The sequence below is a fragment of the Pteropus alecto genome, unplaced genomic scaffold (assembly GCF_000325575.1).
Source record: "Pteropus alecto unplaced genomic scaffold, ASM32557v1 scaffold78, whole genome shotgun sequence".
Classification (NCBI taxonomy): domain Eukaryota; kingdom Metazoa; phylum Chordata; class Mammalia; order Chiroptera; family Pteropodidae; genus Pteropus; species Pteropus alecto.
The window spans coordinates 6,145,012-6,159,553 of NW_006443124.1; the positions used below are offsets into that span (position 1 = coordinate 6,145,012).

Consider the following 14,542-nt stretch of genomic DNA (forward strand, 5'->3'; position numbering starts at 1 on the left):
CAGGAATTCAGACAGGCCTAGTTACCAGGAAGCTGGGCTTTGAAGTGGCTGTCTCAGTCTGAAGTGGCTGTTCTTCATTGGGGCACCGATGCAGAGCCAGCGACTAATCGGTTAAAGGTTTCATTGAAATGCCTCTGAAGCTACCTAGAGTGTAGTTTAGGTGTGTGGCTGACCTGTGGCTCAGAGAAGCTGGGTTTCAAGGAGAAGCTTGACTGTAAGAACAGAAGACAATTCTATATGGGGGTGAACCCTTGCTGCTTTTGTTTATCCTGTCCTTTGCTCAGATTTTTCTCTAACAATCGTTAGTGAGAATTGCAAGCTTCTTGAGCCCTCACTTTGTGTCGGGCACTGTGCTATATGCTTCACATCATCTAATACTGACAACTATCCTATAATGTACTGTCAAGTCTCCTTTTAAATGACAGAGTTGAAACTTGGAGAGGTTAAGCAGCTAGCCCAAAGTACCACAACTAGTTCAGGAGACTTGGGTCAAAATCCAGAGTCCATCTTTTTTTCATTACATTGGAATGGAGATGAACTAGAGTGGAGCTTCTGGTAACCTTGGCTGTTATTAGACATAGGCCTGTTACTCTTAGGACCTCAGGCAAGGTCAGGGAGCAAGTATAAGGAATAGGTCTCCTTGCCCATTCCCTCCTAGGAGCTTGCAATCTACGGCCTGGTGGAAAGTATATTGACCAGGTCTGGGGTATTTCTGTAATTCATCTGGTCGCTTGTCGGTGTGCTTATTCAAGCCCCATTCACCTTTTGGACTCCATTTTCTTTATGTTCCCTGTAGAAATGATCCTGTCCTATGTTTCCTAGATGGGGAATGGGATGCCAGGATCATAGACTAGTTGGAAATGAGCTTGGATATCATCTTGGCCAACTTTTACCCAATGTAGTTCTCCCCTCCTCTCTGCTGTGTTCTTGCCGGACGGTTGGGCATATGTGAGGAGAGTGCTGAGCTCTGTGTGGAGGAGCAAGGATGCTTTTGCTTCTTGTACAGCTGAGAAGCCTGAATAATGGGAGGTGAAGAGGTCAAACCACACAGGTGCCAGTGACCTAGATGCAATTTGAATCAAGAGCATTCTTCCTCTTGTTTGTTTCTGCCTCTGCTGTGGGCTGGGCTGTGCCAAGGGCATTCAGTAATCAAAATGTGTGTGTGTGCATGTGCAAGTGTGTGCATGTGTATGATGTGCAGAAATGTGGGTCTTTCCACAAGAGGGCTCCAGTAGGCTCATTAAAAAATTTCTCTCCCGACACAAAATGTGTGTCTTTTTATTAACATTGTTGCAGAACAAATAAAATGAGTTCAGTTTCTGTGACTGATTTCATAGACCAATGGAAAGGCATCATAGTTTGTGGCAGGAGCTTGGATTCTGTGGCCAAACTGACTTTGAATCCTGACTCTATTGCTCTCTGTCTGAGTGAATTTGGGCAAGTTACTTAACCTCTCTGAATTTCATTCCCCTCACGGGCAAAAAAAGCAACATGTTAGAAATGTATCAGAGGATTGTTGGGAAAAGTAAATAAGCTTAGAACTTTTCTTGGAACATAGAAAGTGCTCTATAAATGTTGACTGTAATTATTGTTTGACAGAATTTATTTTCCTCTTGGCTGCCCAGATACTGCATTTGAATACTGGGGGAATTGGGTGTCACTGGGGTACTTCTCTCCATCCCTCATTCTAAGTGCTACAGCTCTACAGAGTGCAAGGACTAAAGCTTCTGCACAGTCTGAGAGCTCAGATAAGGTGGAGTTGTGTCTGATAGGAGTTTGTTCTTGTAGAGTTTGCTTCCCTGCTCCCTCCCTCTGCTGGTATGACAGTGCCCATCACTATCCCGAGGATGTGTGTGTAGGTGGGTGGCTCCATTATGGGAACTTATTATATGGCATCAGAGAATCTTTCCATAAGGCCACTAGAGTCAGTTTTTTTTCTGTTATTAAGACTCTAGTGAAAATGTTGAAAAAATTGGATTTAGAGAAGTGGTTCCAACTCTCCGAACTTCAGTGGACCTACTCAATCTTTCAAAATGTTCTCTTGTTTTTCCATTACTTTATACATGTGCTCTCCTTTGAAGGCCCCCTGGCTGCCTCATTGCCAAGTCTGGTGGATTTTCTCATCTTTGTTCTTATTGATCTGACATTATTGCCCATAACTTGATTTTCTCAGGTTTCTCTCCTCTCTTGACATGTGTAATTCTGTACTACTTTTGTTGTTCCTTGCCTGGTTGCCTCACTTGCTCCTCTTTCTTTTTCTGTCTTCCAGCCATGACTTAAAGACTATTTTTTGGCCCATTGTTCCTTTCTCTCTCAAGTTTCTCCCTAGGACAGGGATACTATTTTTGTTGCCTCAGTTATTACCTCTGTGCTGATGGCACCAAAATTCTTGTCCTGCACTAACCCTCTCTACCTCTTTGTCTTCAACAGGTATGAAGTTGCCAGAGCCTTCCTGGATCCACTGAAGCTTTGTGCTTAAATAACTCTGGTTATTCTGTATGTAGATAGATGTTGAATGCCTTCTGTATCTTCTAGATCTTTAGCAGTCAAAAATGAAGATTTGAGTTTTAAGTTCCTTTTCAGCATTCAGATTCTTTCAAGAGTGTGGCTGTGTAGGATAGGTCTGGAGAGGACCAGGCTGGGCTCACTTTTATTCAGTCACTCTGCTTGTGCTTGATTTTAGATGGAGCCACTCTTTTTGTCTCTGAGATTGCAGGTTTTGCTAATATGCTTAGCTACATTCTTGAAGATCTGTTCTCTTCCTTACTGGGACAGAGATAAGATTGGTCATGTCTCCCACCTTTTGAAGTACAGAGTATTGAGAGGAGGTCAGGAATATTACCTTTCTATCTCGACCCATCCCATGTTGCCCTCCTTCTAGGGCTCTAGTCCCAGGTGGGCTCATGTAGCCCTTCTTGGTTCCTTGTGGTCTGGTGGGGCCCACTCTTGTCCCTGTGTCGCCACTGGAAAGGCCTCTCTTGGGCTCTCTCTTGCAGGCTGCACAAGTGGATTTTGGCTTTATAGCTCTCTGGTCAGGCAGAGGATTGGGTTTGTTATGAACCCCTACCCTACAACAGCCTCCTCTAATTACTTTCCTTCTTGGGTGACTTGGGTTTGTTGAGAGCAGACCGCATTTGCTTGGCCCCAGGCATGACTTCACTATTTGGGGGCAGATAACTGTTCCCATTACATAAATGGTCAGTGGCTTAAGGATGCTCCATATCCAGCCTCTTACCTAGTTAGGGGCTGGACAGGTTAGAAGCCACATTTATTTTGCTGTTCAAAGGCTCTTTTCACTTAATTGACATCTACTTGCTGACTTTATGTTTAGTTTATGTTTTAGAGGAGGGAAGCCTGTTTGCCTGACTACTCCAAACTTATTTCTCTGGTCTTTCAAATTATTCTTTAAAAATCTATTTCTTTTCTTAAGCCTTTACACATTGTTCTCTCTTGTCAGGGCTGTCCTTTCATTGTCTTTTTTGCATTGTTTCTTTAGCTTCATATTTGTCTGCTCAAATTAGGCAGTGAGCTTCTGTTTATATAGAGGTGAGTGACTGTGCGTGTGTGTGTATGTGTGTATATATGTGGGTGAGTTCGTATAGCCCATAAATAGCAATGAATGTGTGTCTGTGAGAAGAACTCATCCATTAACCTTCAGTTTGTAAAGCAGAAGATTGTTTTACAGCTGTTCCTACAGCTGGCCTGGCTCTTTGGACACTAGAATGTTGAGAAAAGCACTGAATGGGCTGGGTCTGCCTTGGGGCTCAGCAGAGAATTGGCTTGGGTCTCTATTTTCAGCTTTGGAGGTTTTTCTCTAACATCTATTTCCTTTACCTCCTAGGAGTAGATACCCAACAAAAGACTTTGAGGTGAGGGGTCAGCTAGTGGGTAAATATATTCTATAAGAGGCAGGAGCTCTGGAGAGTGGTTGCAGGGTGCCTGGCCTGGCCCTGAATGCCTATGGCTCCAGGGGAGAGTTGTCATACCTGCTCTAATGATGGCATGATAACTTGGTGCCAGGTGCTGTACCAAGCACTTTCCATGCATTGTTTTATTTAATTTTCCCTAACACTCTTTGAAGTAGGAGCTCTTATTCTGCCCATTTTATAGGTGAAGAAACTGAGATCTAGTGAAGTGGTGTCCAATACCACATAGCTAGGAATTAGCAGAGCCAAGAATTGTCTTTAGGTCTGTCTGACTCTAAATCCACGTGCTACACTTTCTACCCAATGTCTTTATCTTTCTTCTTCAATTTCCTCATAAGATAAAGGCAGGAATTCTTGCCCTTTCACTTTTTCCAAAAGAATTGGGGAGATACATACATGGATATATACTGTAGGTTAAGAATGTGAGCATTTCATAAGACGGTGTTCCAAGTGCTCCCAAGCAGGTCACTGAGGTGGCTCTGCCTGCTCAGGACACTCGTGACCTTTTCCTGTTCACCCTGTGCTCTGTCCCTGAGACTGGAGAGCAGCCACTGTCCATGGGGCCTACCAGCTATCTCTGAAGCTTCTAGGGATCCATCAGTCTCAATCTTTCTTCCTTTGCTGGCTTCCTGCCATCCTTTTCTGCCTTGAGAGAAGACAAAAGTTATGGGTGATATCTTCTTTACACAGGGCCCAGTCTGCTCCCCCAGCCCTGTCTGAATTGAGTGGTGGGCATGAGGTTCCAAAGGAGGCAGGGGCTAGTGAGTCCAAGAGCCTCTTCCCACTCGTGTCCCAAGCATCTACTGTGGGTTACAGTAAGCTGGCATTACAGATTACTGAGAGCATCCAACCTCCATTTAGAGGTACAGCCTACAAATGGCCAGTTTTTGATAGGAAAATGGGCATTTCAAGTACCTTATTATCTCTTTTGTCCCAAAGCCTAACAATGCGTAAGGAAAGAGTTATTGGTGGAACATTGAAATACATTCTCTTTTCCTGTACTGAGTGGTGGTGTTTTAAGTTGAAAGAAAGCTGTAAATGTAAAGATGTAGGTCTGTCCTCCACTGAGAGCCAAGGATGATGGGAAGGTTCTGCAGGGTATTCAGGGGCAGATGATCAGGTGAACCCCGGGTTAGTGTATGGCAGATGGTTTGGGGAGGGCACTAACCTCAGGCTGAGAGTACTAAACTGTGCCTCAATGGGATGTCATGACTTTGGCTTTACTTATGTCAGAGTCTGAGGTTTCCTTTTGCCGCTGCCTCCTAGGTCACTCCTTGAGATGGTGAGCCACCTTGGCAGAACATAGTTGTGTGCTACTCTCCTTTTCCCTCTGTTCCCCAGCTTCAGCATAAAGCCCAGGGGAAACTGCCTGCTTGTTCTCTACCACCACATCTTGAATGAGAACCAAGACCAGATGACATGGGTGCAGGCCAGGCCTTAAGAGGACACCATTACGCATGCCTGCTTGCTGTAGAGTTTGCACTTGCCCTCTGGGTACACCTGCAAAGCCTGGACCACTGTCTCACACCTTTTTCCTAGCCTCACTTTTTCTAGGTCACTCCCTGTGTACCTCCCTGCCCTCCATGTTCTCTCTCTCCCTGTTTCATGGAAAAATATGTGGAGACAATGAATTGGTCAGGTGTGCAGCCCATATGGAATTATTTGGGGGAGATGAAGGATCCATTTGCGGATTGATTTCTCATCCTTAGTAGTGGAATAAAATGCTTCTGGAGGCGTTAATTTGTGTGCAGGAGACAGAGGCGCTGGAAGCCTTGTGAGAGTTGCCATTTCTCTCATGTTCCCCCACCCCATCCTACTCCAGGAGGTGGGGAAGCTGCTGTTTGTGTATCAGTTGCCCCTGGCCTCTTCTTCCTTCATCCTTTCTGGGCCGCCGCCTCCTCCCTATTCACTTGTCTTTTTTGCCCTTGACTACTACTTCCTCATTTATCTCTTTTCTTCTTTTTCCCCAGCATCAGTTCCAGTGTTTATCCCTGGCTGTCAGGAGGGAGTGTCTGACTCTGCGTATACATGCATATACATATGGACATGCTCATTTAGGGGAAAGGAAATCTGCGGCTTTTGGGATAATCTTTGTTCCCTCTTATTGTAGGTTGTCCTGATAATGCTGTGAGTCTCCCACTTCCATTTTTTATTCCTTTTCCCCACAGCCAAGGCTGCAGGGATGAGTATTTTGGAATACTTGAATTTCCCTTTTCATCCTTCTCGCTCCTTATGTGGCAGCCTCTGCCCCTTGTTTATTCTCACCCAACCTGGCCCCTCACCCCTCTCATACCCGGACATAGCCAGGCACCTGTCCAGAACCTAGTGCTGTGCTGTGAACTCCCTGTCTTTTACTGTGATTGGTGTCCCAGGGAGCCAGGTTGCTGGGGAAAGCTCATGTGGCACTCAACTGTTCCATTTTGTCGACAGAAAAAGAGGGGAGAAGCTGGCAGAAAGCAAAGGCTTTTGCTGCTGGGTGAGTGTAGCAGCTATTTATAGCACCCAAGCCTTTGCTTTTCCATTTGGCTGTGCTTTTTTAGCACAGTGCCGGTCCAGCAGGGCTGTTTTTCTTTATGGCTCCAGATGTCCTTAGGGAAAGTTTGTCTGGGAAGGTGTGGTCCAGGCAAGGGGGTAGTAACTTCTGAGAGAGGGGCGAGTTCAGGCAGGGCTTTTGGTCTCACTGCAGTCATGTCACAGGACCAATTTCTTGAGGTGGAGCATGGAGGAGTGTGGCAGGAATAGGAAAGAGAAAAGGTAAACACCATACTCTTAAGAAATATTCCCCCATAATTCAGTTAAGCCTTTGTTGAGTAAATTGCCTAATGAGGTATTTTGGGGCTGAGTGATCAACATACAAATTTTTTATAAGGGTCTGGGCCTAATACTGACATGTTCTGAATTTTTCTAAGGATTTTTGTTTTGGTCTTTTGTTTTTCTGCCTTTCTTTTCTATATCATTTGCCAATTTGGATTAAGTTCGCTTGATTTCTATTCTAGTTTGCTGACCAAATTTTTTTCACCACTCCAAACAGAAACTCTGTACCCAGTAACTCCCCTGGTAACCTGTAATCTACTTTCTGTCTCTGAATTTGCTTATTCTAGACATTTCATTTAAGTAGAATCATATAATGTCTGTCCTTTTATGTCTAGCTTATTTCACTTGGCACAACATTTTCAAGGTTTATTCACATTGAAGTATGTATCAAAATTTCATTCTTTTTATGGCTGAATCATATTTTATTGTATATATACAGACATATACCTCATTAAAAATACATTCATCCATTGATGGACACTTGGGTTGCTTCCACCTTTTGGCTGATGTGGATAATGCTGCTATGAACATTCACATAGAGGTATCTGTTCGAGTCACTGCTTTCATGTCTTTTGGGTGGAACATATACCTATGAGTGGAATTGTGGATCATGTGGTGATTCTATATTTAGCTTTTTGAGGAACCACCAAACTGTACCACAGCAGCTGTACCATTTTACATTCCCACCAGCAATGTATGAGAATTCTAGTTTCTCCACATCCTCGTTAATATTTATTTTCTGCTTTTTTTTTGTTTGTTTATTATAACCATTGCAGCAGATTTAAAGTGTTCTCTCACTGTGGCTTTGATTTGCATTTTATTAATGATTAATGATGTTGAGAATCTTTTCATATCCCTGTTGGCATTTGTGTATCATTTTTGGAGAAAGTCCTTTGCCCATTTTTCATTTGGTTGTTTTTTTGTCGTTGAGCTGTTGGAGTTGTTTATATATTCTGAATGTTAAACCCATTCAGATATGTGATTTGCAAATATTTTCTTCCATTTTTTGAATTGGCTTTTCATTCTCTTGAATTTGTCCTTTAACATGCATAAGTTTTTAATTGTGATGGAGTTCAATTTATCTATTTTTTCTTTTATTGCCTGTGCTTTTAGAGTCATATTTAAGAAACTGTTGCCAACTCCAAGGTTATTAAGATTTTCCTATGTTTTCTTCTAAGAGTTTTAGCTCTTAATTTTAGATTTTTGATCCATTTTGAGTTACTTTTTGTATATGGTGTAAGGGAAGGGTCCACTTCATTCTTTGCATTGTGGATATCCAATCCCAGAACAGTGTGTTGAAAAGGCTGTCCTTTCCACATCGAGTGGCCTTGGCACCTTTGTTGAAAATAATTGACCATATATGTGATTGTTTCTGGGCTCTGAATTCTATTCCAATTCTATATGTCTTTATGCCAGTACCACACTGTTTTGATTACTGTAGCTTTGTAGTAAGTTTTAAAATCAGGAACTGTGAGTCCTCCAACTTTCTTTTTCAAGATTTTTTGTTTTTGGCTACTCTGAGCCCTTGAAATTCCATATGTATTTTAAGATAGGTCTCTCTATTTCTATAAAAAAAAGTCATTGGGATTTTGATAGGGATTGCATTGAATCTGCATATAGCTTTGGTAGTATTGTCATTTTAACAAAATTAACTCTCCAAGCCATGTACAGGGACATCCTTTCATCCTTATGTCATTTTAATTTTAACAGCCTGCACTTTAGTTTCTTTGTCTGAATTTGAAAAGTGATGTGAAGGCTTCTGGCTTGGGAATATTGAACTTTACTAGTTTAGGGTATGCTAAAGGCATCTGTCTTCAGGTATAACAGCAGGTATGCTTTAGAAGTGAATGGTTATAAAGACTCATGCAGATTTGGGCCCATGTCTGTCCACACACAAATCAGTTGTTAGCTTCCTTTTCTTATCATAACTAATACCAGCCTGCACAACTTGGTAATGAGTTGATAATGAGGAAGGAAGGGATCAGGGCTGTTATAGCTCATGCAGGAGTCCTGGTTGACTCAGTTCCAACAAAGGCATATCTCCCCATGGCTAGATGGACTCCTTATGGGAGATGGAGGCTTACTTCAGATCTACCCCTGTGGTAGAAGACTTGTGATGCCTGTAAGTGGGAAACATCTGACATCCAACCAGTGACATCATGGGAATCACAGTGCTGAGGGATCAGGCACCAGCTTCCTGTTTACTTTCTGTTTTCTGTGTTTACATTTGTCAGGTCTCCCTGTGCCTCCCGAGGGCCTGCCCCTATCTAGGATGGCTCCTCACGGCATGCTGCTCGGGCTGCTGATGGCTTCCTGCTTCATCTTCTGCCTCAGTCATCAGAACCCAGTAAGTATCTTTTCATCAGTAGAGGGATCCCTGTCGGGTCCAAGAAAGACTCCATTGCCACCAGGACTGCTGTGGGAGTGGGGTGAGCTTTTATTTTTCTTATAGGAATGTGGCCAGCGTTGGGTCATAGAGTCTGTGTACTTCTTCCCCTCTATCGCTGAGTCCTCTAGCCTCTGTTTAAAACTCTCTTTGGGGAAAGTATGATGATATTAATGACATAATACCAATAAGCATTGTTATTAAATGCTTTATATATATTCTCATTTAATGCTCCCAACGACACTACGAAGTAGACAACTGCAATTATTATCCTCATTTTGAGGAGGACACTAAAGCTGAGACATTAAGTAACGGCCAAAATCATACAGCCAGTATGTGACAGAGCTGGGAAAGTCAGGATTCTCCCCCAAAAGCTGGGTGCCTGTGTGGTGAGCTCAAGTAAGAATGTTTCTTCCTATACTCCCCTTGTGCTTTCTCAGTTTATCTGTATCCTCTTTCCATCTGTCTTCTTGTTCCCGTTCTTTGCAGGCCTCTATTAATCTAGACCTCATTGCTTAGGGCTTCTGTCATTGCCATAGGCAGGAGTAGAATGCCTGAGAAAGTCCTGAGGTTGGCCTGGCTATAGCATGCTGAGGCTTCTGGCTCTGTTTCCCTGGCTTGCCCCAGCAACAGCCTGCCCTTGACCAGTTCCCAGTGCCCTCTCTTTCCCCTCCCTTGAGAAGCCTTGACTGTCAGCTCTGACAGCTTCACCCTCCCCTGGCTACTTTCCCCAACCCCAGGGGCTCCCACTAAATGTTTGGTAAAGTGCTGGAGGCTTTGGAGCAGGAGGGCCTTGAAGTGCAAATGACAATTGTGATGAATTTAATAACAGTCCAGCTCAGCTGAGATTCACCTCTGGCTCATGGCAAGCTTCCACCTTCTCTCTGAAGTCATTTGTTTTCTCTCTGCCTTTCCCCCTAGTTTGTAGAGCAGGAGAGAATGTACAGTTAGAAGTCATGAATCCTTTTGAAATTTTAATGTTTTCTAAGATCTCGTTGGTGCTGGATTTTTGGCCTCTCCTTCAAGGACAGTGAGAAGATCTCAGTGGCCCTAGAGGGTGGGACTGACCACAGCATGAGGACTGAAGCTGTCTTTGGCATAATGTGGCCCAGAAAAGCACCCAGATATCTCAAGGGATCAGGGCTGTGTTCCCCTGCAACTTGCAGCTCATGAGGATCTTGGTGCTTCCCATCATGAGCTTTAGCAGATGCACAATTAACAAAAGCGTGCTGATGAATTTACTTAAGAACTGTGTGTTAGTAAGTCCCTTTCGGATAATAGTCCAACCAAATAGATGAGCTTTCAGAGTCATAATTATTCTGGCCCATTTATATTAGCTCTATTGAGTCTAGTCTCAGAAAAAATGTTAATACTGACTTTCATCAACAGAAGCTGCTTTTATCCTTCTGTCTGTTCCTAAGCTGTATCCATTTGTCATAATCTTTCATCATGTGCTAAGCACAAGTAGGAGTTGAAGCATCTTTTCTCTCATACCAAAAAAATTGCTTTCCTGATGGCATTTAAAATCCAAATTATGCCGCCAGCCACCTTCACAACAGTGCAAATGGCCAGTGGAGGAGGTGGGGGTGGTTATGATTCTTTCTTCAGAGCCTGGAGTCCAGGCAAGTGCTCCCGGAGACCTGGAATTGTCCTCCCCAAGGGCATTTGTGCAAATTAATGGCCACCGAGGAAAGGCTGGCTGTGTGTATCAGAGTATGATCTGGAGCCAGCCTCCCTTCCTGGCTCTTGCTGTGGTACTTCTCTGGGGTACCACATCTTAGGAGCAGTGTGGATGCTGAAGTGATTGTGGTTATGTGGTATACTGGCCTTCAAAAAGGTGGTGAGTAATGAGGGAGGTAGTGGAATTCACTGAAAGGAGCACAGACCCTTGGTAAACTCCCTTTTGCCACTTACTTTGGCATTTTGGCTATTTCTGAGCTTTGTTTTTTTATCTGTAAAAGAGAGTTTGTACCTCCTCTTAAGATTTTCACATAGATTAAATGTGATTATATATATAGAAATATATATAGAAATATATATATAGAGAGAGAAGGAGAGAGAGTAGGAGGGAGGAGGGAGGGGGAGAGAGGGCACACACTTAATACTGGAACTGGCACAGTAAGGTCAATGGATGGTCAATAAATATCAGCTTTTATTTTTAGTAAGAGGGTAGCTGCTTCTAGGGCTTAATTTAGGCACACTCCTGTCCTGATATGTTGCCCTGGCAGTCTGTCTTTGCCACATCGTCTATCAACCTACCATTAGATATTTATTCTCTTGGATCTTGAAGGCTTTGATCTTTAAGAATCTCTTATTCAGATATAAGCACAAGGAAGTGTGACATGGTAAGGCGTTGTCAGCTAACACCTTAGCTGGGATTTCTTGCCAGTCAATTGAAAAGAAATTGGTATTTGGAGTGATGGTGGTAGGGAGAAGAGGTTGCTGAGGATTCAGCATAGAAGAGAGCCCTGAGAAGCCAGCTGAGAGGGCACCAGAACATGGGATTTACTTTGCAGGTGACCAAGGGCCGGCAGGCCTCTCTCACCTTTTGGTCTTTCTCTACTGTTCAGGACACTGCCCAGGCAGAGAAAGGCTAGTCTTGCTTGTCTTTTTTTTTGGGACTGTGGTTTCTCACCTGGGTCATGAAAGCCTTCCCTTGGGAAGGGGGCTATGCTGATAAATGTGCTAAGATGATTTCATTGCCCCTGCTACATTCTCTCAGTATCCAAGGCATGGCCATTAGGACACATGACTAAGAACAGAAACACAGAAATGAGTCAGAAATCATGCATGAGCTTTGGAGCCAGGCAGGCCTGGACTTAAATCTCTGCTTTGCTTTTCTCAGCAGTGTGATTTTTGCACAGGACATATCCATCCTCATCTGTAAAATGGGACTAAAAGGAAGTGCTTCATAGACGAAACTTGGATGAGGCTTGGAAGGCACATTAACCCAGTGCTGGGCATATAGTAAGGGCTTAGTAAATGGTAGCTGCTGTTATCATTACAACCTCATCCCTGCGATGTTACTTTTCCTCACAACCTTTAGTGGAATACCCCTTTTGAACTGACTTTCTAGCTTATGATATGTTCATGTGACTGAACCTCCTTTAGTGCTTGCCAAATGTGATTTGGGAAAATAGTCCAAAGTCACTCAGAGCTAGTTTGTTGAATAGGGTGAGCTGATCAGACAAGGGAGCACCAATTTTGTATCACTCCCACTAAAAACTGAAGTATGCTGTAAAATAACGACAGATTTTCTCTGTGTATGTATGTGTATGTGTGTATAGCTTAACATCTGGTTCAAAGGTGATACCAAGAGGAAGCTCACCATTTTGAGCAGTGACAGGATTGTTGTGAAAATTTTGGCCTTCCTAGGCCTTGAAACATATGGCTCAGTGGTTCATCAGTCTCCTTCTAATCCTTTTTCTTGAGTGTGCCCTGTTAACTTTGCTAAAGAAATCTAGAAAAAGAGGCTTTTCCAGCCCCTAGTCATCAGAATGAACACTAGCCCTGCCTAGATTTTGAAGGGCTTTCTACCATATTCTTATCATCACCATTCTCCTTGTCTCTTTCTGCTTCTTTCTTTCTCTTTTTTTTTAGATTTAAAAATTTTTTTATTTGATTACTTTCAAGTATATAGTACATTGGTTAGACATTTAAATAGTTTATAAAATGATCCCCCTAATTGCTCTTTCTCTCCTCTGGCTCTCTTGATGATAAGAATTTGGTTGCTTGCTTGTAGCCACACCTGCCAGGAGTTACCTGGCTAATAGATATACTAAAGCAAGAGTTGTTTGTATACCAAAGGAAGATTTGCAGTTTAAAGCTTATAGATGTTTAGTTTGGCCCTCTTAGTATTCTAAAAATAAGAAAATTTCACATACAAATCTGGTTTTCTGTTTTCAAGTTGAATACCTTGATGGCAGTGGTGAACCAGCTGAGTAGCAGCTGTGTTCCTTAGTCAAGGCAAGAGGGCTCCAGTTTTCACAGTCCCATCACTCCCTGTTACTTTAAACCTGACCCACCACACTCATTTATATCCATCTCTGCGGGGCTCTGGGAGGCATTTGACCCACATACCTCTGAGGTAAATTTTATTAACGTTCTCCAAGTCTCACAGTCTATTATATTGTGCTTTGCAGAGGCTGAACAGTGTGGCTGTGCCCTGAAATACATAGGTATTTAGTGGACAAGGTGGTCTTTGTTCTGGAATATGTGGCTGGTGCCTGGCTTCTAGCAGACTCAGCTACTTTGGGCTTGCCTCAGTCTAAGGCATCCAAAAGACATACCCGCCTGTGGGAAAGTGGGAAACATTCCTTCTTTCCTTTGTCCTGTGATTACAAACTAAGCCCTGTGCTAGGCATGGGGCATACAGTGGTGAAAAAGATTGACAAAGAGCCTGCCCTTAGAAGCTTGGCTGTTGGAAGTTTGATGTCCATGCCCTCAGAATGTAGGGTGCCTCCTGCTAGTCTGTCTGCTCTTTAGTCTCGGAAGCACATCTTCTTTTCTGTTCCTGGTTTTCTTTTGAGTTCGGATTTGTGCAAACTTCAAGTTGAAGGGGTAGGAGGGGTTTGAGGGGTGAGGCTGCGTAGGTGACCACAACCCAAACCTGACCTGCCTAAGTGATACCATATTGTATAGTCTCTGTTGGATGTCACAGCACAGACTCATCCAACCCAGAACCTATGACTGTCTTTGTAAGAGTAACAGCTACTGTGTATGCAGGGCTAGTGGTTTACAAGGTAGTGTTTTATCTAATGTATGAGTTAGATGTTATTATCTCTGCTTTACATATGTGGAGACTGAGGCTTAGAAAGTTGAGTAAGTTTCCTAGAGCCACAAGAAACTGATATTTGAACTTTAGATTATCTGATGCAGAGCTTGAGTTCTTACCTATTATGCTGTAGTCAGTGCCCCTCATTACTTGTGACATGATTTGAAGGCCTTTTCTTGCCCAAGATATTTTCCTTACTGGTTCTTAACAAGATAGGAAATCCTGCCATCTGAATTTCATGCCTTTATTTCTTGTTAAAATGTGAAAATCCTTGGAGGGGCTTTACACTGTTATCACCAACGCCTTAACTTCTTAACCTTTCCTCGGACAGTTAATTAAAGATCAGACCCTAAGGGACTCAGGCAGGTGGCGATACCTATTTGGAGCTGGAGCACTACTTGAAAGAGATGCTTTGTTAACTCCTATGCAAAGTTAGAATCATTGGGAACCAAAATGAGGTCTATGTAAAGTACTTAGTATAGATTTGGGTTCATAGGAGGAATCTATGATTATACTTACTGTTTTTAGGGGAAGAATTGGGAGGTAGAGGAAAATAACCTCCCGGTATGCTAGTGTGGGTTCCTTCTTGCTTTCCCAAATATAATTTTCCAGAGCTCTGGAACCCTCTGGTTCCAGTTTCCT

At 43.1% G+C, this 14,542-nt stretch overlaps 1 protein-coding gene across 1 annotated transcript in view; it reads left to right on the forward strand.

Moving 5' to 3' along the window:
* SIL1 (SIL1 nucleotide exchange factor) overlaps positions 1-14,542 on the forward strand; it is a 176,025-nt gene that overhangs the window by 42,159 nt on the left and 119,324 nt on the right. Inside the window, exon 4 of the mRNA XM_006923058.2 lies at positions 8,975-9,087. Within this exon, the coding sequence (XP_006923120.2) occupies positions 8,975-9,087 (113 nt within the window). The remainder of the gene's footprint in view (positions 1-8,974; positions 9,088-14,542) is intronic.